Here is a 22,632-nt window from a genome sequence, read left to right as displayed (position 1 = left end):
AGAAATAAGATATATACACAGGAAAATATTAAAAACCGAAACATTTAAAAACAGCACAGGGAAATGGTTTAGTGCCAAACCAGAAACACCAACAGTAAGGGATTTCAGAAGGAGAGGGAAATCAGCACCTCATGGTGGAGAGTTTGGTTTTTGTTTTTATTTTTTAACTGGGTCTCGAATGGTGAGAATTGAAAATCGGAGGCCATTCCTTCAGGAGGGAGGGGTGGTATAATTAAAGGCAGAAGATGTCTGGAAACAAGGAGTGGGTCATTTTGGCTGGTATGATGGGTTTGTGAAAAAAACTCATCTTTCAGTCACTTGGCTGTATCGTTTGAAGGGGACTTTCTGAAGCCCCTTTTCTTACGTAGTAAGCAGCACTCTTAAGTTCTGTGTTGTCGTGCAAGGCCTACAGCATCTCTGTCACAGCTTCTTAGAGCTCAGAGATAACCAGCAGAGCCGAGGCTCCTTACCTTCCTGACGGCCTCATGGGGTCAAGCTGGCAACCCATAGAAATATACACTTAGGTCGTTTTCTGGAATGGGTATGGAGTTATCCGTAGGTGAAGTCCTGGCTGAGAAAAGGTCTCCCTCTTTTTTGCAGGACTTGCTTCCTGGGGCAATTTCCTGCCCCAAAGTCTTAAAGTTCTTCTATGTTCTCAGTCAGGCCTCATAAAGCCTCAGGCTTTATAAAAACATGAAGGTACTGGCTCTACACATTGGAGACTTTTAAACTTTCAATGAAGTCATAGCACTGTGGCTGTAATTCAAGTAATTCAGAAAGATAAGGATTACAAACACTTAGACATAAATATCTCCCTACCTTTTCAGATGCTTAACAATACCTCTTTCAACTAAAAGCTGACACTTGAATACTGTACTTTGTTTTACTACCAGGTGTGCTTCAAGATGCTCAAAGATATTTTTCCTACTTAGCCTGCCTTGAAAGACTCAGGTTTGAACTTCATTCTTTTGGTCAGCTAGGAAATTACCCCTTATTAAAATGTAACTTTTTCCCTTAAAATTAAATAATTATCAACCATTTACATTATAGCTTACCTTAGTTGGGTGGAATGAGGGAGGAGATGAGGTAGAGTTGAGGTTTGGAGTGGGTAAGAGCGTTCCTCAACTTGGCAGTTTTGCTCTGAAGTCAGCTGGGCCGGCGAGTGGAGCCCTGAGGAAGGGCTGCTCCAGTGGCCCCACCTCTTGCTTGTGAGTTAGGTGCTCTGCTGGAGTTCAGAGGTAGCTTACAAGTTTAGAAGTTGATTTAAAATTTTATCAGTAAAGTGGAGTAAAGTAGCTCGGAAGGGTGCCTGGACCTAACAGGTAACATTCTGAGTTGGTTAGACCCCTGGCTTGTCTGATTGGGCCAAATAGACATATTTATTGGACACATAGACTCCAGCTTTGCTGTGGGCCCTGTCTGTATCCCAAGTGGCGGCACTACTGGGCAGCCTTCATAAGGGTGACTACGCCTCGGGAGTTGGGCAAGGAGGGGGTACATTTATTTCCTGCCGAAGCCTTACCAAAGTTTGGTTAAGATCTGTCTGACCCATGATTTCTCTTTTTTGGATGAGTTTATAGTTCTGCTGGAGGAAAGTTCTCTTTTATCCCTTAATCTTCTATTGTGTAGGGAGGAGAGTAGGATTAAGCTCTGTTAAATGGGTTTGAGCTTGGAGATGAAATTTTTTCCTGCTTTCTTTTGATTCCTATTTACTGAATTTAGTTTTAAGGGTTACAAACTATTACTTTTGCCTCATTTTCTTCCTGACCACGTGCTTCAAATTTAGGTTGCAGCTATCGACATTTTAGTAAAATCCCATGAATACATTTGAAGATTTTGCATTAACCTCTTAACACCCTTTAATCAGCACTTCTTGGCGTTCACAGCAATAAACTATATATCTGCATTTTACCTAGTAAGTATTGACCTTCAGCACAAAAGGGTTAAGTTTACCATTATGACAAGTAGTAGTTGTCTGTCTAATGAATGCCCCTGGCACTTGACTGGCTCGATTCAGTTCAACTTACTAATTCACGTAATTCTTTAAAAACTCATGCATACCTTTTTTTATTGAGCATGTGCAGAGATTGGTAGTACAGTACATCTGTGCAGTGTAATATTATGCAGCAATTAAGTTGTTTGTGAAAAGTTTCTAACAGTGTGGAAAGGTGCTTAAGATATGTAAACTATACATGTGATACTCTCTCAGCAATTACATGTGTTAAGAAAGAAAAAGACATACAGAAATGAAGTAAACCAAATGCAAATAGTGGTTCTGTCTGGATGAAAGGATTATGAGTTATTTACATGTTTATTCTTTATACTTTGCTGTTGTATGCAGTTTTTTATTTTGACTGGGTATCACTTTTGCAATAAAAACATAAATCGAATAAGGGGTTATAAATCATTTTACCACCTACCTCAGTTAAGATTTAAAATATAGTGAACGTTCAACATTAAATTAATGCTTTCTGCAGAGAGACAATGAAAAATTTTCCCTAATAAATTTTAAAAGTTACTGAGAATTTACCATTTAGCACATTAAGTTATCTTACATGTTGTTATGCAGTTTCCTATAGACCAGTGTTTCTTAAACTGAGGAATGCTGTGTTAACTAACAGGTTCGCTGCAACTGTTTGGAAAACAGTCATTCAGAGTTTTACAGAACTAATGGCAACAGTTATGAAAATCCTGAAGCATTTTAATTCTGTGCCTTGTGAACTTAAGTTATTTAATTTTTGAAAATAAGCTTTTTATTGAAGTATAACACATCCACAAAAGTGCTCAAATCTTAAATGTACAACTTATGAATTTTCAAAAAGTGAACACACCCCTGTAACCATGTCACTTTATTTTTCTTGTATTGTGCTGCTATATGTCTTTGATAAAATTTTCATAGTTCTACACACAAAAAATATTGTTTAGTGTTCTGCCGTCTTCAGAAGTTACACTGTAGATATTTTTGCACACTGTGCTCTCCTAACTGCACTAACTCCTTGGTTTTTTTTACATTTTTCAAGGAACTCTAAAGTTTCATTCAGAAATTGTTATTCTTAGTTCATGGTAGGAAATTTGGCTTTTATAGGTTAAAAACTCTAAAAAAGTAATAACTTCAAAATTCTTGACATCTAGACTTCGCAGATTTAATTTTTCTTTCATTCCCAACTGCGGCACATGCTTTGCCCCAGTGGCTGGTTGTGTGGAAGGAACTTGATTCCTGGGCCTCTGCATATGATACAGCTTAGGTTGCTAATCTGAAGGAGCAGATCAACAGCCAGTGGTAAGTGTGTCAGGCCTAGAAATCCTAGACCAAGCTGGGAGGAACTTTAGAGATCGTTTGCCTCAGATGGGGAAACTGAGTCCTGAAAGGTTATATGCCTTGTCCAGGGTCGCAGAGCTGGCACCAGAGCTGAGTCGAGAATCCTGATCCTATATCCCGTTTCTAAACCACGCTAAGTCCCTAGTCTCTTCTTAAAGCTCATGCTTTTTACTAAAAATGCAATCCTCGGGCTGTGAAACCGACTTCTCAAAAAAGATAAATTACCTAACACATTTTTCAGCCAAACTTCTTAATGAGGATAACCTGACAGCATCGACCTGTTTTAGTTACCCTTGGGTAACTTCGGGTGAATGAGTGACGATGTGGGGATGGTATAAATGCCAGTTGGTAATTGTTTAGAGCAGTTCCGGGAGTACATTCAACTGGAATAACCCTGGCAACAGGGAAAGTGTGGCATGATGTCCATTTGTGACGCTTCTCTGGGGAGCGAGCTGTGTCAGGAGACCCGGCAGCTCTTCTGGAACACAAAGTCTCCAGTCTGTGTTCCCAGGCACTGGACAGGAGGACTGGCTACTGGGCCTGGGAGGTAACCATTGATGTTTCATGACTTTTTGGTTTTGAGATTTTGTTTCAATTGGCTAAACGTAAGACAGGTAAATAAAGCTGCTCTTTGGTTTTCTAAGGAATGCCAGGCAGCCGATATATGTATTTAGTAAGTGTTGATCACTGTGATTGATTGATGGGCCCTGGGGATTTAGTGCTTCATAAAACATATCTGTAAGGACCTAGTCTATGGACCTGGCAGTTCCAAGGAGAGATCCCCATTGCCCTCCAGAATTCTTGGTTCTGTTGGTATGTTGGATTAGTGAAATGCACAAGAGTCTCTTCAGAGCTAACTGACTTTTGCCTACTGTAAGTTTGTAGGAAAAGGTGTCTTCTGAGTCACCTGGCAGTCATCCTTGGCCTGAACTTCAGTGCCATTCTCCACGGTCTAATCTGCCAGGTCCCTTCTATCCTTTCTCACCCTGTTCCCAGAGTACAAGCCTTCCTCAGAGGCCAGACTGATTGCTCTGCCTCCAAATGCCTGTGGCTGTTGCTACCTTTGAGCTTTTGAGCATGTTTTCCCCTTGTTTAGAATGCCTTCTCCTCCCCTTCTACTTCTCCAAATCCTGCCCAACTTTCGAGGCCCAACTCATTTCCCATCTTCTCGCCTCAGAACTCATGTGACGCTTCTCCCCATGCCATGCTGTGGCTGAGAGAGCCACAGGTTGGCCTGCTGGAGAAGAGAGTGGAGTCTAGAGCTAGGCTGCCTGTGTGACCTTGGGCTGGAACCTTTCCTGAATCTAGATTTCTTCATCTGTAAAAATGGGACTAATAATTGCCAAGGTTATTCAACTTAGCTCATAGTTGTACAGATTAAATGTGTTCATACCATTAAAACCTATGGAACAGTGCCTGGCATGTAAGTTCTCATTAAATATTAGTTATTCCCTTTAGCATGTTTTTAACCATGGCCTTGGTGTATTATGGTTTAATCATTTTAAATGTCTGTTTATTGACCTCTAGTGAAATTGTAAAGTCCTCTCATGAAGAAGGGAGCTTAACTTTATATTCTTTGTTGACCCTTTTCAGTCCTACATGTGCATATAATAGTTCCCCAATACATATCACTTAAAGTGAAACTGTTACTGCATTAAAGAAAATAGATGGAACAGGAGTAAGGAATTGAAAAGATAAGCTTCATTTCACAGATTGAGTTTTCTTATGATTCGTAGATCATGTAATTTGTTCCTTTTTTCATTGTTGTTGAGTCTAGTGAGCTCTTCTGTCACAGTCACCACAAGTGTGAACATCATTTAGCAAGGATGCTAGCCGTTTCAGGCGGCTGTCTCAGACACTGTTTTCTTCTAGGCCCATGGTGGGAGGGAATCTCAGACAGTAGATTCTGATCTATCAGGATATCTCAAAGCATGTGGGTCCTGAGCTGGTTGTTATTAGCCTATCTCCCTTGCTGAGGGGCGTGGGGAACTCACCAGTGGGGAGGGGGCCACGCCCTGCAGGCACCCTCCCTCTGCCTGCCCCTCCTCCTTTATTAGCAGCTCAGATACTCACAAGCACCATCTTCACCTGTCAGTGTTCACAGGTATTTGGGGGGAATCAGAAGTTACCCTCTGGTGGGAAGGGGGAGACCCAGGCAGAAGCACCGATGCAAAGGCCGATTGCAGACGGGAGTTACGTTGATGTCAGGAGCTGCTGGCGGGGTGCTCCACCAGCCACCCAGCAGTCAGGGACTTCAGCCAGGGTCTCCCACAGAGCCCCGGGGGTGGCCTCTCAGTGATGAAGATGCTGTGTTTCTCCTTCTCCTAGGCTGGAACAAGACATTAAAAAGTTAAAGGCCGACCTGCAGGCCAGCAGGCAAGTGGAACAGGAGCTCCGCAGTCAGATCAGCTCCCTCTCGAGCACCGAGCGAGGGATCCGCTCAGAAATGGGCCAGCTCCGGCAAGAGAATGAGCTGCTGCAGAACAAGTATGTGCGCCTGCGGGCCTCTGGCCGTGAGTCAAGCAGCCTCGCATTGCTCTTGTTTGCGGAGATTGGAGCACAAGGCTCATGACGACAAAGGACTCTAGCAGAGGGGTTTTCTTTAAACAAAATGTTTAAAATATTTAATGTAGGACCAGATATTCAACATGTTATAAAATCTATAAAAACTTATTTCATTGCAACAGAACAGTTTATTAAGATTACTATTCTGTCTTCTCTCATTTAATAACTTCTTCTCTTAGTTTAAAATAGTTATTGAGCTTTTGTGACAATATGAGTAAAATTGACAAGAAGTATTTCTGCCACAATTTGAAACTCTTGTTCCTTTGAGTGAAAATTTCCAGAGGATTAGACTCTTATCTACTTTGATTTCTGGAACTGAAAAATTATGTGGAACTTGATTTTATTTGAAGAGGCAGACAAAAAGCTAGCTCTTCTGCATGAATTCTTTTATGCTTTCCATTAATTCATTCTGGAATTACTTCTTGACTCAATGTGGGTCTTTTTTTTTAAATCTCTAAGCAATGTGTGTCTGGGGTAGTGATTACTATTATAGGTGTCGAGCTTTCTGGGCTTTTCCTTGAAAGAGCAGTCCTTCATCATTTTCAGGGACTGTAGCTCAAAAGCTAGAGCATTATAGGCAAATAACCTTTCCATTGCTTCTGACTCACGTATGTATGTGATGGCTCTAGCATTATTACATGAGAACATCTTACCTAACATTGATATATTGAGAGAAACTCACCTTATATTGATATGTAAAGCTGGGGGTGGTAGTAGCAGGGAAGGGAATGTGGCTGAAATTTTTATCTGAAATTAAGCATCCTGTGATTCTAACTACAAGATCTATTTTGGGATACTCTGAGAAAACATCTCCCAGCTGGAAAGGAAAGGCTGCAGTAGGCTGCAGCATAATTGTGTTCAGGCAGAGAAAGACCTTCCCCTCCCACCCTTTACCTCAGTTTCAATGGATCTGGTTCAGCTCTTCCTTGATCTCAGACTGAAGTTCTTGCAAGGTGCTTTGGGGCACTAGAATTAGTTCTACAGTTATCTTTTCCTCTGATAAAAACTTGTTTTATCCTATTTTCTGGATTACCTTATGTAGATCACTTACAATAATAAAGCAGAGGCTAGGTCTAGTTCTGTATCTTGTAAGGCAGCTTGTTTATTGGCATTTAGGAATTGTTAAATAATAATGACAGTGTATTTTTCCTGGACACTCTGGGAATTGACATTTATGATTTGCTGTTCAAATCTCCTGTTTACTTTGGCCTCAAAATGATAAAGAGGAGCCATGTTTCTCCAGGGTTTATATTGGACGTTTCTAATTGTAAAACTTTGTATGACAATCATTTCCATATAGGTTACATAATGCTGTGCAAATGAAGCAAAAAGATAAGCAGAATATCAGCCAGTTGGAGAAAAAGCTAAAAGCTGAGCAGGAAGCCCGAAGTTTTGTAGAAAAGCAGTTAATGGAGGAGAAAAAAAGGAAGAAGTTAGAAGAAGCTACTGCTGCCCGGGCTGTTGCATTTGCTGCTGCGTCTAGGTATGTTGATGTCACCTGAGTGCTTAATCCAAGGTTGGCTTTCCTTGGACTGAGAATGGGAATTTGATGCCTCGGGCAGGACTGGAAACACACAATCATGCATGGATAGATTGCTTTTAAATACTGTTTTATTAGCTGGTTTAAACCCCATCTGTGCAAGCTCGTGCTGTCATGACAACTTCATCCCTCAGTGACCTGCTGTATAAAGTGGGATGAGGGAATCTCCGTGCCTCCCACACCTGGGAGGCAAAATCCTGCTCAAAAAGGGGTTTCCAGCCACTTTCTGTAAGACTGATAATTACTAAGTGCTTTGAGGGAACCAATCTGGACTTTTGTTCCCTTTATAGAACTATCATTTTGCTCTACTCTTAGATGTGTGTTTCTGTGCCGTGGGCCTCTCACCGCCGCGGCCCCTCCCGCTGTGGAGCACAGGCTCCGGACGCGCAGGCCCAGCGGCCATGGCTCACGGGCCCAGCCGCTCCACGGCACGTGGGATCCCCCCAGACCGGGGCACGAGCCTGTGTCCCCCACATCGGCAGGCGGGCCCCCAACCACTGCTCCAGGGAAGCCCTTCTGGTGTTTTTAATCTTAAAATGGAAGAAAGATATAATCTTGGTCCCCCAAGCACTGTGTACTGACTGCTCATGTCTTTGTTGGACATCAGCAAACTGTCAAATGACCTGGAAAAGATGGGGAAGAGAGTTAAGAGCCTCTTTTTCTTTCTGTCTCTCTCTCTTTTTGGCTTCTACTTCACTTTTTCTTTTTTCTTTGTTTTTTTGACTGGTGAAGTTCATCTGCATGGTGGGGGTTGGTTATGGGTTTACAGATGCAGGGTGAGGGTAAATTATTATTTATTTAATTTTAAGTTTCTATCCCTAAATTTGTGTCTCTGTGATATAATTCTACTTTTTGCTTTTTTGTATTTGTCATGTTAATAGCCTTCTTTTGGGTTCTGGCATTTGTAGAATAATTGGTGAACCATCATTTCATCTTTTAGGAAATAGCAGTGGGAGAGAGAACTCTTTCTCCTGCGTGATCCTGCCTTCCCCCAGCAGACTCTGTACTACTGATGGCTGAGCTAACTTGGCCCATTAGCATCTATACAGAGTCACAAGACCCTTTACTAACCTGCTTAGGATGTCGGGGCGGGCGGGGGGGGGGTTGTTTGTTCACTCATTTAAAGATTTGTGAGCGTTCCTGAAGTACTTACACTTGCAGGAGATTTTCCTGAGCAGTCATCTGGTGTGGCTTGTGCTCTCCTTAATTCATCCAGCAGTTACTCTTTCTTAAAAAATCCCTGAGGAGGATATGACAGTTTCTTAACCATATTGTTTAGTGTCTCTTATGCCTGAGAATCAGTACATTGATTTCAGTCTCTACCCTTAAATTCTTTTGCTTTTGGTTAAGCTTATTGCCTTTGGTCTTATCCTTGGATGGTCCTTGTTTGCCATCATTTATGTAGAGGCTGTTTTTATTCTTAAGTATATCTCAAGGCTTTTAGTCTCTCACTGGGCCTTCCTTTTCGTAGGCAAAGGACACCTACCTTCTCCACCAGGGTGTTTCTGAAACCTAAACAGTTCACCAGCTTTGGACTGGCCATTGCCATCATCTTTTTAAGTTTGTCCTTATTATAGCCCTCAGAAGCAACCTAATGCTGCTCCCTTCTTTTTCTGTTTACTCCAGTCTTGTCAAAACTTCATGACTAAAGAAAGCTGACGTTCCCAGTGCACAGTCCCTCAAAAGTGAAAATGTTTTTTAACTCACTGCCCCCTGCTGGAGACAGCACGCGTCTGGTTCTCTCTTGCTCAGCTTGTGTGCATTGTCTCAAGTCATATGGCCTGATGGGAAGCTTGCTGGATTGGCAAGGTGGAAAAACCTCAGTTCTTATCCCAGTTCTGTGACCTACAAGCTGGGTGACCTTGAACTAGTATTATATCTAAGTAGCTTCAGTTTTCTTCTCTGGAAAATAGGATAATAAACCCTACCCCAGTAAAGAAGGAAGTATGGGTAAAGTACCTAGCTTGGCACCTGGCTCATATTAGACACCCAATTAATAATTATTTTAGATCATTTTTGAAATTATAAAGAACAGAGAGAATGAGCAGACTGAGCCAAAAGCTAAACTCTGACTCTGTGGAGTATAAGAAAAATACCAATCCTGCAATCTAGTTAAACCTATAGTCTTTTAAATCCTCCTTCTCCCTTCTCTTCTTTTTCATAAGGGGAGAGTGCACCGAAACCTTACGGAATCGGATCAGAGAATTAGAAGCAGAGGGCAAGAAGCTCACAATGGACATGAAGGTGAAAGAAGACCAGATCAGAGAACTAGAACTGAAAGTTCAGGTAAAGGAGGAAAAACAGACTTCATCGTGCTTGAATTCCTCTTCTGTGTTAGGTTTGTGCTCTGTGCTTCCGTGTGGAGATGGTGCCTTCTGATACAGGCCAAACCCCATTGCATCTGAAAATCTCTGTATGACCAAAAGAAGCTCTCACCTGTCCAGCTCATTCAAGTCATATTTAGTTTATCTGGATTCTAAGACAAGCCAGAAATGTTAATGGTCCTTGACATGTTTTATACCAGAATTTGACTTACGGGAGATTCATTTCACTTTTTCAGGTTATAGGCCAGATTAGTGTGCTTTGGAATGTATACACCTCTTCTTAGCCCTAATTCTCTGTCCATCGCCAGGGAATTGACCATTCTGGATGGCTCTGAGCTTCACAGATGGCCACTCTAGACAATGCATGGGGAGGAAAGCTGCCAATGCTGTGGACATAGCCAGTTTTGGGGCTGTGTGTACCTTAGCCAAGTATTTGGTGGCTTTGGGTCTTCAAAGGGATGTTTAAGGCTAATGTCATAAGTTGTAAAGTTACAGTAATTTGAGTCGTATGGAGCCCATAAGAAATTAGTGGCAGGTCAGTGGGGTAGAATAGATGACCCAGAGACAAAGCCTAAATTAGTGTTCAGTGAAGGTGGCATCAGAAATGGATGGAGGGCTTCCCTGGTGGCACAGTGGTTAAGAATCCGCCTGCCAATGCAGGAGACACGGGTTCGAGCCCTGATCCAGGAAGATCCCACATGCTGCAGAGCAACTAAGCCCGTGCGCCACAACTACTGAGCCCATGTGCCACAACTACTGAAGCCTGCACGCCTAGAGCCACGCTCTGCAACAAGAGAAGCCACGGCAATGAGAAGCCCACACACCACAATGAAGAGTAGCCGCCACTCGCCGCAACTAGAGAAAGCCCGCGCACAGCAGCAAAGACCCAATGCAGCCAAAAATAAATAAATAAATAAATTTATTTTTTTAAAAAAAAAAGAAATGGATGGAACAGCAAGGGTTAGTCAGTGAAAGGCTGAGGAACAGCTATACAACTGGAAAAAATAAAATAAAATGAGATGCTCATCTCACACCACAAAAAAATAAATTCCAGAGGAAGAGTTGAATGCAGCGAAAAAAACCATTTTGTTTTAAATCACAAAGTGGAAAAAAAATGAAAAAATCAATTGGGGAGGGTACAGATATTACAACAAATATTATAAACAAGGAATTAATATTCTCAATATGTAAATAGCTCATAAAGATTGCTAAGAAAAGCTCAAATACACAGAAAGTAAGCAAACTATATGAACAGATAATTCACAGAAGAACTATAAATGACTGATAACAAGGTAAGAATATATCCTCGTCTATCACCAAAGACAGATAGATTAAAATTGGATATCACTTACTCTCTTGTGAAATCAGCAAAGAATTTTTAAATGGTAATATCAACCTGGGTGAGGATACAATGAAATAGGCCTTGTATGTTGCTGGTGGAAGTGTAACTTTCTGGAAAAGGTCACGTATTCTTTAAAAATATTCTCCTCAGACTGCAGCCTTAAGGTAAATATTTAAAAGTCTCACCAATGATTAATATACAGAGATGTTCATCATAGTGGTATATAAATGCAAAAAAAATTGGAAGTAATCTTAACAATGGGAGATTTGTTTAATAAATTATGGTACATATACATGTAGGAATATTAAACAGCCAATAAAAATTGCATTTTCAAAGAACAGTTGAGATTATATGTTTTTAAAAAATTGTACGTATAGTTTGATTTCAGTTATGCTGAAAGATACACGTATACTTAAAAAAGACTAAAAGAAAATACATCAAATTTTTTGCAGCGTTGGGATTTTGGGTGATTTTTATTTTCTTCTTTGAACTTTTAAGTATTTTTTAATTGACTATAATAAGTTTCGATTTCTCTCTTAAAATGAAAAAAATTAAATATTAGCATATATATATATACGCACACGCACACACACACACGCACATATATAGGCTACATTATCTGATGTTTTAAGTGGGCTTATTTTGCAGTATACCCTGTCAAAATAATTAACATTTTTACAATTTTTAGTGTAGGTTGAGAGTAGAGTTTTCGCACATTTGACTGCAGCATTACACAACGTTTGCAGCTGGCAGCAGGGAAACAGTACTTTGTGGTTCTGAATTAGGATTGTAAGAAAGTGTTTTATATATATATAGATATTTGAAATTTATTTATTTAATTTATTTATTTTTGGCTGTGTTGGGTCTTGGTTGCGGCTACTCTTCGTTGTAATGTGCGGGCTTCTCCTTGCGGTGACTTCTCTTGTTGCAGAGCATGGGCTCTAGTTGCACGGGCTTCAGTAGTTGTGGCACACGGGCTCAGTAGTTGTGGCTCGTGGGCTCAGTAGTTGTGGCTCCCGGGCTCTAGAGTGTAGCCTCAGTAGCTGTGGTGCACAGGCTTAGTTGCTCCGCGGCATGTGGGATCTTCCTGGACCAGGGCTCAAACCCGTGTCCCCTGCATTGGCAGGCGGATTCTTAACCATTGCACCACCAGGGAAGCCCAAAAGTGTTTTATTTGGAGACAGAGTCCACAGTTATCTCAAAACAGCCCAATACAATCATCGTTTTTGTATGTGCACATCACTGTATAAATACATTTTGCACTCCCTCTAAGGGGCGAGGTCTAAACCCATGAAACACCAGGATTCTGTGTTCTAAGGGCCAGGTCAATAATAGTGGGATTTTATTTGTGATTTCAGGCTAATTTGTAGACATCGATGCCAAAACTATCTTGTAACATTGCTGCTTTGATGATATTGATAGGAGCTTCGGAAGTATAAGGAAAATGAGAAGGACACTGAGGTGTTAATGTCAGCCCTCTCAGCCATGCAAGATAAAACACAGCACCTGGAGAACAGCCTGAGCGCAGAGACAAGAATCAAGCTGGACCTGTTCTCCGCACTGGGGGATGCAAAGCGACAGCTCGAGATTGCCCAAGGTAGGAGAACAGCCCAGGTCACGGCATGGCTGAGAATGCCTGGGGACACGGAGAGCAAAGCTCCCTTAGAGCTCGAACCAAAGGCATTTCCGTTTCCTTTTCAAGTGGTTTGATAAGTGCCCACCATGGACATCTAGGAATCATCACATTAGTTCATTCTGCAGACATATTTTGAGATGAGAACATACCAAGTGCAGGGCACACAGGGAAGAGTATGAGTTTCTCTGCTCAAGGAGCTCAGAGTGTTGTAGAAGAAATAAATAGAGAACTGCAGAGTCACCAAAAGATGCTGAAGTAACAGGATGTACAGGGCCTGTGGGAACATAGAGAGTTAGAGAGGGCTTTTTCTCAGGGGAGCTGATGTCTGAGCTGGGTCTTGAATGGTGAGAAGGGGTTAGCCCAGTGAAGAAGCGGTGTAGTGGCAGTGAGGGGTAGAGAGGCATCTGAACAGAAGAAACAGCTCGAGCAAGGCCAGGGAAGCTAGGAGGGCCTGATGTGTTCAGAGCGGCAGCTGGCTCTGCTTTGCTGGCGCGAAGGTCGCAGATGAGGAAGTGGAGGGAGGAAAGTCTGGAGAGCAGGCTATTCCCTCGGCAGATATTACTGAGACTTACTATGTGCCAGGCACTGTGCAAATCCCTAAGGGGACAGACAGTAACAAGCAAATATATAATATCTGATGGGTGCAGTGAAGAAAATAAAGCAGTGGTGAAGCAGGCTATGTGTGTGTGTAGGGCTGCTGGTTTGACTTGGAGGACATGGAAGAGCCTTTGAATGGGTAGCATTTGAACAGAGACTGAGAGGAAGAGAGTGAGTGAGCCATGTAAGTCTCTAGGGGAAAAGCACATGTGTTGTGGCCACTGGGGCTGCAGCCTGAGTGACGGGGAGAGTTTGTAGGGTCAAAAGTAGCAGGAGCCACATTCTGCCAAACTTTGCAGCCTATGGAAAGAACTTTGGACTTTACTCTGAGTGACATGGGAAACTTTGGAAAGCTTCTGAACAGAGACCTGACATGACCTGATGAAAAGAAATTTAGATTTTTTTCAAGAAATTGATAAGCCACCAATACATTACTGAAAAAAATTTTCAAACAGTTGACTTAATAGAAGGAAAAGAATATTTCAGCAGGTACTTACAGAGCGTTCACACTTGCTCTGAGTAAAGCACTTCACTAGAAGGTGAAGGGGAGACAAAGACGAACAAGACATAGTCTAGCTGGGGGTCCGCTAAGGTAGTTGTGCTCAAACTTTTTGGTCTTAGGGACCCCTTTACACTCTTAAAATTATTGAGTACCCCAAGGGAGGTGTTTTTCAAGTGAATTATGTCTACCAATATTGATGTATTAGAAATTAAAACCTAAAACATTTATTAATTCATTTAAAAAATAATGTAATAAACATATTACTTGTTAACATAACATTTTATGAAAATAACTATTTCTCAAAACAAAAAAAATTTAGTGAGAAAGGCGGTATTGTTTTACATTTAGCAAGTCTCTTTAATTTCTGGCTTAAGAGAAGATATTTCAATTCTCGTCTGTTTCTACATTCAGTAATTGTAATTGTAATTTCACTTGCCATGTTGCTCCTGGAAGACTCCACTTAGGCTCATGAGGGAATGCACGTGAAGAAGGCAGATAAATGTCTTAGTATTAGCATGAGGACAACATGGGAGCTGTGAGAAGTGCTGCACTAGGGAAAGCCACACACAAGGCCTGCTGCCACTAGGTAGAGGCAGATGGCTTGAAAGCCCAGAGGAGAGATCAGGGTGGCTTCATAAGGGAGGGACCATTGAGTGGACTTTGAAGGATGAATTCTGAGAGCAGAAAATAGGGAAGAACATTTTTACCTGAGGGAATGGCGTTTAAGCAAAGGAAGGACAGTGTTGAGAATGTCCAGGTGAGCAGTCCAGTGGCCTCTAGCTGGGGGACATGGAAGAAGAGAGTAGAAGATTAGTAGGACCGTGAATGAAGCTGTACTAGAGGATGTATCCCCTAGATTTTCAGGAGGAAGGGGGTGACGTGTTCCAACAGGGTTGCTGGAACCATGGAAGAAGAACAAAACAGATTAAGGAATGAGAAGAGAGAATGAGTTTGGTTTGGGATGCTTTGATCTGGAGTTGCCTACCAGACACTGGGCTGAAAGATCTTCATCAGTCAGTGGGAATTTGGGGCCTAAACCCCAGAGAAAAGGCCAGAACCCTGGGGTTGGGGGTGGGATGTAGAAGTTGTGAGAAGTCAGTGAAGCCATAGGAGTGGCTTGGGATGGCAGTGGCAGAGCAAGAAGAGAAGGAGTTGAGAATCAGGCTTATGAATCTGTGGACTCAGGGAAAGGCATTTAAAAAGAAGGTTCCTGGGAATCCTGCTTTAAAGCCAAACTTCTGACCATACGCTGGTGTTTTGCCTGCCTGCCTCAGCTCCCCGAGAAATGGTTACCCTCTCTCTGCCTCATCCCTTTTACTTGGATTTGCAGACTTGAAAGAGGTTGTCTCCTGGAGTGAAGCAGCACCTAGGTCTCAGAGTAGCCGAGGGGAGCTTGGCTTCCCAGCAAGATTATGCTTCCTTGTTGGCCCAGAAATTCTCATAAAGCAGAGAGAACTGTCTTTTCCAAAGCTCTGGGAATGTTTGTACGTTACTGATTAAAGAAATCAGACTTAAATCTTCATGGAAAAAAGATACAGTGGCTCATATATCAGATGCCGTTAGGTATTTTATTCGTCTGAGGCTTACTTTGTTCAAAGGGAAGGAGGATATTTGATGCTTACTTGAAGCTGAGGGGACATGAAGGAAGCCAGAGGGGGGTGGCTCTTTGCTGCCGCCTTCCCCACTACTCCCCTCCTCTGTCATGCTCGTACTTGGAATATTCTAATAAGAACCCAACTTTATAATTTAAATCAAGCCCCTTGCTGGGTTTCTCCTTCCTACTTTCTATAGCATTTGATTCATCTTGGTTCCAAAATGGCTTTCATCTACTATATCATTTTTTAAAATACGCCACCACGCTCTCTTACATTTTAAATATATTACCATCTTCTGTAGGACTCAAAGTGAGTGCAACTCAAATACAATCTCTTCCTTTTTTCAGCATTTAACTTTCTGAAGGGCCACTCCTAAGTGTTCTTCCCCTAGTAGACCAGGGAGCATCAAAGCATGATGGAAATTGCATGGGCTTTGGAACAAAGTGGTCCTGGGTTTAAATCCTGCTCAGTCATTACTAACTGAATGACTTTGGGCAAGGTACATACCTTGCAGGGCCTCAGCTTTCCACTGGGCTGCGCACTAGGGGTTTGTCAAGGACAAAAACGGGGAGACAGTCTCAGCCCTCATGGAGCTCATGGGCCAGTGGAGAGATGATGGACACAAATCATCACCGAAATGAACACTCACTGGAGACAGAAGAATGCAGTCGGCAGGAGTGCAGACTCTAGAGCCAAACTGCATCGTTTTGAATCCCAGCTCTGTCACTCAGCCTCTCTGTGCCCCGGTTTCCTCCTCTATAAGATGGATGATGATGATAATTCCCGCCTGGTAGGGTTGTTGTGATGAATAAATGAGTTCGTCTGCGTAAGCACTTAGAACGGTGCCTGGCACATACGTGTTAGCTATTGTAATTATTATCGTTATTACAAAGAGTAAAGTGACAGAAAGGAAAGTTTAGGGTGTGTTGAGAATCGAGGAGTTGGGGGCTGGGGGTAGGGTCTGATTTAGATGGAAGGAGCAGGGAAAGCTTTGTGAGGGAGTAGAAACAGAAACCTCACGAGTTAACATAGAGAGCACGGGAGAAGCACAGAAAGGGAAGCGGCCCTGCGGCAGGCAGGATCTGGTTGGATTCCTTGGTCTGATACTCAGAGATAGTCCATCCTCCCAGAAAAATGTTTCCGCGTAAGAGGTAGAGCCCTAGTTCAAAAGCAGCACCCTCTTCGGCTGCCCTGGTGACCGCCGAGCTCAAAATGTGGCTCCTGGAGATTGAGCTCTTTGCTTCGTCACACCTACCTAAACGCAGTTCCTCTTGACACCATGACCCGTAGGCCACGTCTGGCCTGCCACCTTTTCTTGTACCACCCGTGGGCTAAGAACGGTTTTTGCAGTTTTCTATGGTTTAAAAAAAAAAAAAAAAAAAAGCGACAAGGACAGTATGTGGCTCACAGTGCTTAAATATTTACTGTTTGGCACATTACAGGAAAAGTGTGTCTCCCCTTACAAACCATCAAAGCTGGAGTCGAATCCATTTGGGATCGATGGGCCCAAGAGGGCATTGTGTTGGGTGAGCCCTCCCTTCTCACTAATGGTGGGTCTTTGATCTTCCAGGACAAATTCTTCAGAAAGACCAGGAAATCAAGGACCTAAAACAGAAGATAGCCGAAGTCATGGCCGTCATGCCCAGCATAACATACAGTGCTGCCACCAGCCCCTTGAGCCCCGTTTCCCCACACTACTCTTCCAAATTTGTGGAGACCAGCCCCTCTGGACTCGATCCCAATGCCTCTGTTTACCAGCCCCTGAAGAAATGAAGGCCAGCAGTGGTGTTTTGTCCAGGCTTTGGTTATCAGAAGGCATCGCAAAGGAGCGTCTCTGGCAGTCAAGATTTTAAAAAGTTTATATTGTATTTTGTGGGACTGTATATGTTGTCGTTTTTAAAAAGGGGGGGAAAGATAACATCCAAGTCTGATTAGAACTGCCCACCAGTTTTTCTTGTAAGTTTTTAGAAGACCTCACAGAACTTTGCAGTTTATTTTTCTCGGCCAATACATTAAAACCATTCTTGGATTTCAAGTAACCAATTTTGCCTTTTATGTATTCTTACAGTTTCCTCTTGAAGAAAAAAAAAAAGCAGAGTTTTTCCTTCTCAACCCTTTATTTTTGTTTTGTTTTGTTCTTAAATCAGCAAGCAAAACCTGCATATTGGATTCACATGGGATAACAATGAAAACTTAGTTTTTAGCGTGAAAGGTTTAAATAACCTAACACAGCTTTGATGCTATAGCTGCATTAAAGAAGATGATTACTAAAATTACAGAAAACAAAAATTGATTACCCCTCCAAGGACCAAACAAATTCAAGGAGTGTCATTTCAGCCGAGGGGAGAGACTCAGGTTGATGAGACCAGCTGTGAGAACGTAACAGGGGTTGTGTCTGAAATGTGTATCTTCCCATCGGTGTGTTGAGTCCTAGAAAATTGCTAGCCGCAGTCTTGTTCACAGTGCCTTGGGAAAAGACATTTCAAGAGGAAACTTGATTTTAAACAATTTCTCCCTTTACCATCATCTACCTTCTCTCTGTATCAAGCTCACTATGGATCCTGCTGTAGAACTGGTGGGTAGCTGGGCTGTTCGGTACCACTTCAGCCACACCTTCTGTTTCCTTTCATTGAAAGCACCACAGTGTTCTGGACTTGTCTCGAGGCAGGCACCCTGGGAAGGGGAGCTGGGCGGTGTTTGTGTTCGAGAGACTGCAATGCCGGCTAATAAAAGCTGCAGTTCTAGGTTTTGTTTTGTTTTATTTTTTTTTTTTAATTTCCTTTAACTGTGCTTTCCACTTTTCGTCATCTTGTGTTTGACGATTTAAAAGAAACTTGACAATTCCTCAGCTCTTGTGCCAAGGAAGGTTTGTTGTTTTGCTTTTAAAGAGTTTAAAACTCAAAACTCTGCACAAAGATTTCAGTCTCAAGTGTATATTATACATTGGTAGAAAAGTGTTTGCACTGGCAACCTTTGGAAGTGTTTAAGAATCAGGGAGGGGGTGGAGGGAGGGGCTGGGAGAGGGAGGGGCAAAGCAAAATTGTATTTGGAACCTAGGAAAATTAAGAAACCAAATAGAATGGTTTGGCTTCCTTGCCATGGATTCTGGAAGGACATGGTTCTTCTAAAATTTCCTGTTAATTGGCATGTACGTCTCATTTAAAGCAAATTAAGTAGGACAAGCAAGTCAGCAAAATAGAAGTGTTAAAAAGAATCTTCCTTTTAATCACTGATCTTATTTTGGGATTAAAACCTTCTAGCTTTAGCCAGGTATGCATGTTGCTGCCACTTTGCATTTTTGAATCATCTTGTGTAACTGTCACCATGAAAGTGTTACTCAGAATTGTCACAGATTTTTTTCATCTTTGTGCAAAAACATGGAAAATTGTCACTGACTTTGTGTTGAGGTTTCCCCCATTTTGCTGCCTTTTGGGACACTATTTTGGTTAAATACTTGGTCTTGGCTGCATTCCTTTTTTTTTTTTTTTTTCCCCTGTGGGGTTCAAAAGAATAAACATTTTCTTACGGATAAAACTAGTTTTCTGCCTTTTTAACTTTTCAGGAGGGCACAACAAGGTAGATTGTTCTGAATGGGCCTTAGATTTTCACTCTTGTTCTGTCCTCATTTCCGAACCCTGACAGTGGCAGTGCCCCGGGCAACAGGTGCCACGGGGCGCAGGTTACAGGATTTGGGGTGAATCCATCCAGGCTCTCAAGTAGTTTTCATTCTACTTTGGATGTATCCATTCTCATTCTCTCCCTCCCTCTTCCTCCCCCTCCCTCCTCCTCCCTCCTTCCTCCCTCCCTCTTTCCTTACCTTCTTCTCCCTCCCTCCCTTTTACTTTCTCTCTGGCATCTGAGTAGAACCAAGGTTGCCTTGTTTTCTAGTATGATCCTCCCTTCCTAAAAAAGCAGGTGAGGGGGGACTTCCCTGGTGGCGCAGTGGTTGAGAGTCCGCGTGCCGATGCAGGGGACACGGGTTCGTGCCCTGGTCCGGGAAGATGAGCCTTGGCCGCTGAGCCTGCGCCTCCAGAGCCTGTGCTCCTCAAGCAGGAGAGGCCGCGACAGTGAGAGGCCCGCGTACCTCAAAAAAAAAAAGAAAAAAAGCAGGTTAGGGGTGGGGTTGGAAGGTAGTTGGTGAGAAATTTTTGAGAGCGAATTTCCATTTTCCAGAGTCTTGTCAGGCCAGTTTGTGACCAATACTCTATTGGGTTTCCTATCTGCTACAGATCCTGAACTGATCTCCAAGGTAACTGCTTCTGTAGCCCTCCCTTGTTTCTAGAGGCTTTGTCTGTTTTCTTCCTCTGAGAAGCCAGCTGCCCCTCTCGGCCTCTGTTTTCCTCTCTTGGCCATTGTTACAATTGATCTTGGCTCCAGTTTCGGAAAATTCTGCTCTTGGCACCTCAGCCCCGTCCTTATTGCAGGATAGCCTTCCTGAGTCTCAGCCATTTAGTCTCTTGCAAACATAGCACACTTAATACCGTGAGCAGAGTTCCCCAGGGGAAACGCCTCGGCTTGGCGGCTTGGCTTTTGCCTTGGCCCTCTCCCTGAAGGAATGTGTCTGCCCAAAGCATTCTCATTGTCATGTTCTTTTCCACCAAGGAGATCTCCAGTTGTTGTCTTTGTTACTCTAGGCCCAGCATGAAATGGTTCCGTCTTAGTACAGTATCATTTATGACATGCCATAAAGCAGTGTTTGCCATTCTGGATGGTTAAATATTTACAGAAAGCGTGGGCTGTGTTTTGACTGGCCGAATAACCTCTGTTGACGTCTCCCAACTTGACATAAGGAAATAGCTGTTGTGTGCCCATTCCCTCTGTGATCATCTTTCCAAGACGTCCTATAAAATGAGAATGAGCAATTCCTCCTGGCTCCCAGCCTAGAGAAAGGGTCCCTTCTCCTGCCACCCCAGTTCCCCAGGCTCACCTGGCTGCATCAGTCAGGCTATGGCAAGCCACCTGGAAGGGCTGAACATCTCTAACAGCTGCTGTCAGATTGCTTCCTGTGAAATTCACATCACGCCGGAGGGAGACAACAGGTACACTGGAAACCCACCCCAAAGCCAATTCAGTGAAGGCCAGCTAGTAAACTGTTTACAGGTGGGCCACAGCAACTAGACCTGTTTAGGTTAAAGGCCCTTCGAGCCCTGTAAATGCCTGGTTTTCTGTGACTCTCAGTGATGTTTACCCCTGTGCTGGCTTCTTCACAAGCCTGCAGCATCTCCCCTCTTTAAAGGCCCTAGTCTGTTCTAGGCCAGGCAAAGCCCTCTAGACAGGGATGGGAGTCTGCTCCCAGCTTTGCCACCAGCACAACTTCCCTGGGGTAGGTGCTTGTTTCCTCCCGTTTAAGAAGGAGTATTGTTCCTGGCTGCCCAGCCTGCCGGAAGGAGTTGCTGTGGAAATCAGGAAGAGGAGTGCTCTGTGAACTAGCTAGGGCCTCTGATGAGGTTAGGAGCTGGAGCTCCAGCAGGGAGTGGCCGTGAGGCCTGTCTGGCTGGGAGTCTGCATTCCGGGCCAGCTCCATCCCCGCAGCCTGACTCCCAAGTGGGGTCCTCGGCAGTGTGGTGTGTGCTGCGGGCCTGCAGCATCAGCACCTGGGAGCTCTTCCCCAGGCCCCCACCTAAATCTGCACTTTAACAATGTCTCTGGGTGATTCGGTTGCATGTGACTTGTTTAGAAGCCCTGCCTGAGCTGACTTTTCTAACCCCAAGACTCTCAACACTGTCACTCTCCTAGTTCAGCTTTGAAAATTCAGAATAAGAGCTTGATTTCTGAGGGGCAAGCTGGAGATGAAGAACTCAAAGTGTTACACATTTTGCTGATTTTGTTTATTATCTCTCCCCTCCCTGCCATTAGAATGTAAACTCTTCGAGGGCAGAGATTTTCGTCTGTTTACCGCTTAACCCCAGAACCTAGAACAATGACTGCCACAGAGTAGGTGCTCAATGAATACTTACTGAATGAATAAAGTTAATTAATAGATTGGACATGTAACCTGAAATACAGTGTCTTAACTGAATCAGAGCATCTCTTTAATACTGCTGTTAGAATGAGAGTATAAACAGAACTGTTTCTAGGGGAGGAGAAAATTTGAAGTGGCGTATTTACCATGACAGCTTCCATCTGCCTGTCTCTGGTTTCTGCTGAAACCTTGTTTTTCTTGTCAGATATTTCTCTACAAACTCCTGCTTGACTTTGCCAGGTGCAGAGATTTCCTAAACAGCTGGATGCCCTGAAAACCATCACTTCTCTGTCAGGGAAGCCTCGCTGCAGGGAACCTGCTGTGGGCCTAGGCGTTTTCTATCCAGTTGGAGCCTCAGATCCAATTTCCCCAAGTGCCAGCACCACTGCATCTTGAGTCAGTGTGAGGCTTTTTCTTTCTGACAGTAATCGAATTATAAAGCATTTCCTCCAGGAAGGCATCTGGTTAAAGACGGATCCATCTGCCCAAGGGGAGCACACTTCTTTTCTTGGCCCCCTCCTTCCTTGGGCTTACTTTGTTCCTGCTTTATTCCTACCTCAGTGTTTGCTTTTCATTCCTCTGCCTCTACCTGAAGTTCAAGTCTTGCATCCCCTCAGGATGGGCTTGCTAAGGTTCTGGAATCACCCTGCCCTTATACCTCTGATCTCTGTCCTAAGAATCCAAGGCTTAGCTTCACACAACGTGGTGTGGCCTTTTAAGCCCCGTCCAAGAAGCCTGGATGGGTTTACTCTGGGCAGTGGTCCATCCTGCCCCTGTTCCCCAGCTCTGCAGCCACCAGATACCTCAGGGCTGAGAGGGAGATGGGGCCGAGTGTGGGCAGGGACCTTGAGGAGGTGTTTGTCCAGCACCAGCGCCTTCACCATTTCCTTCCCTTTTGTCCTCAGAGCTTGTGCTGTTTTGACACATTATCTGGTACCAGGCCTGTACTTATCTAGAACAATGGTTCTCAAACTTTAGGGCTTATCAGAATTGCCTAAATGGCTTGTTAAAACACAAATTGCTGGGTCCCACACTCAGAGTTTCTGGTTCAAAAGACCTGAGGTAGGGCCTGAAAAGTTGTTTCTGGCAAGTTCCCAGGTGAGACTGGGTCCTGGGACCCCACTTTGAGAACCAGTGACTTGATGGCCCCGTGAAGCCATCCCCTCCAGCTGCCACCAGAGGGCACATGCGATCTTAGCCAGAGGTCTTTTTTTCACCTCCGGCGCTGTCTCCACTGGACAGCAGAGGTT

General features: G+C 43.5%; 1 protein-coding gene across 2 annotated transcripts in view; it reads left to right on the top strand.

Annotated features, from left to right (window-relative positions):
- Positions 1-18,164, top strand: part of MACO1 (macoilin 1) — a 56,508-nt gene extending 38,344 nt beyond the window's left edge. For both annotated transcript variants that reach the window (XM_028487688.2, XM_024125448.3), the window contains 5 exons: positions 5,648-5,806; positions 7,185-7,367; positions 9,590-9,710; positions 12,513-12,687; positions 16,991-18,164. In XM_028487688.2, the coding sequence (XP_028343489.1) occupies positions 5,648-5,806; positions 7,185-7,367; positions 9,590-9,710; positions 12,513-12,687; positions 16,991-17,193 (841 nt within the window). In that variant the 3' untranslated portion in view covers positions 17,194-18,164. The remainder of the gene's footprint in view (positions 1-5,647; positions 5,807-7,184; positions 7,368-9,589; positions 9,711-12,512; positions 12,688-16,990) is intronic.
- The last annotated feature ends 4,468 nt before the right edge of the window (positions 18,165-22,632 follow it).

This window comes from Physeter macrocephalus, chromosome 3, assembly GCF_002837175.3.
Source record: "Physeter macrocephalus isolate SW-GA chromosome 3, ASM283717v5, whole genome shotgun sequence".
In the NCBI taxonomy this organism is placed as follows: Eukaryota; Metazoa; Chordata; class Mammalia; order Artiodactyla; family Physeteridae; genus Physeter; species Physeter macrocephalus.
Note: the sequence above shows the minus strand (reverse complement) of the source record. Positions and strands in the feature narration are given on the sequence as shown.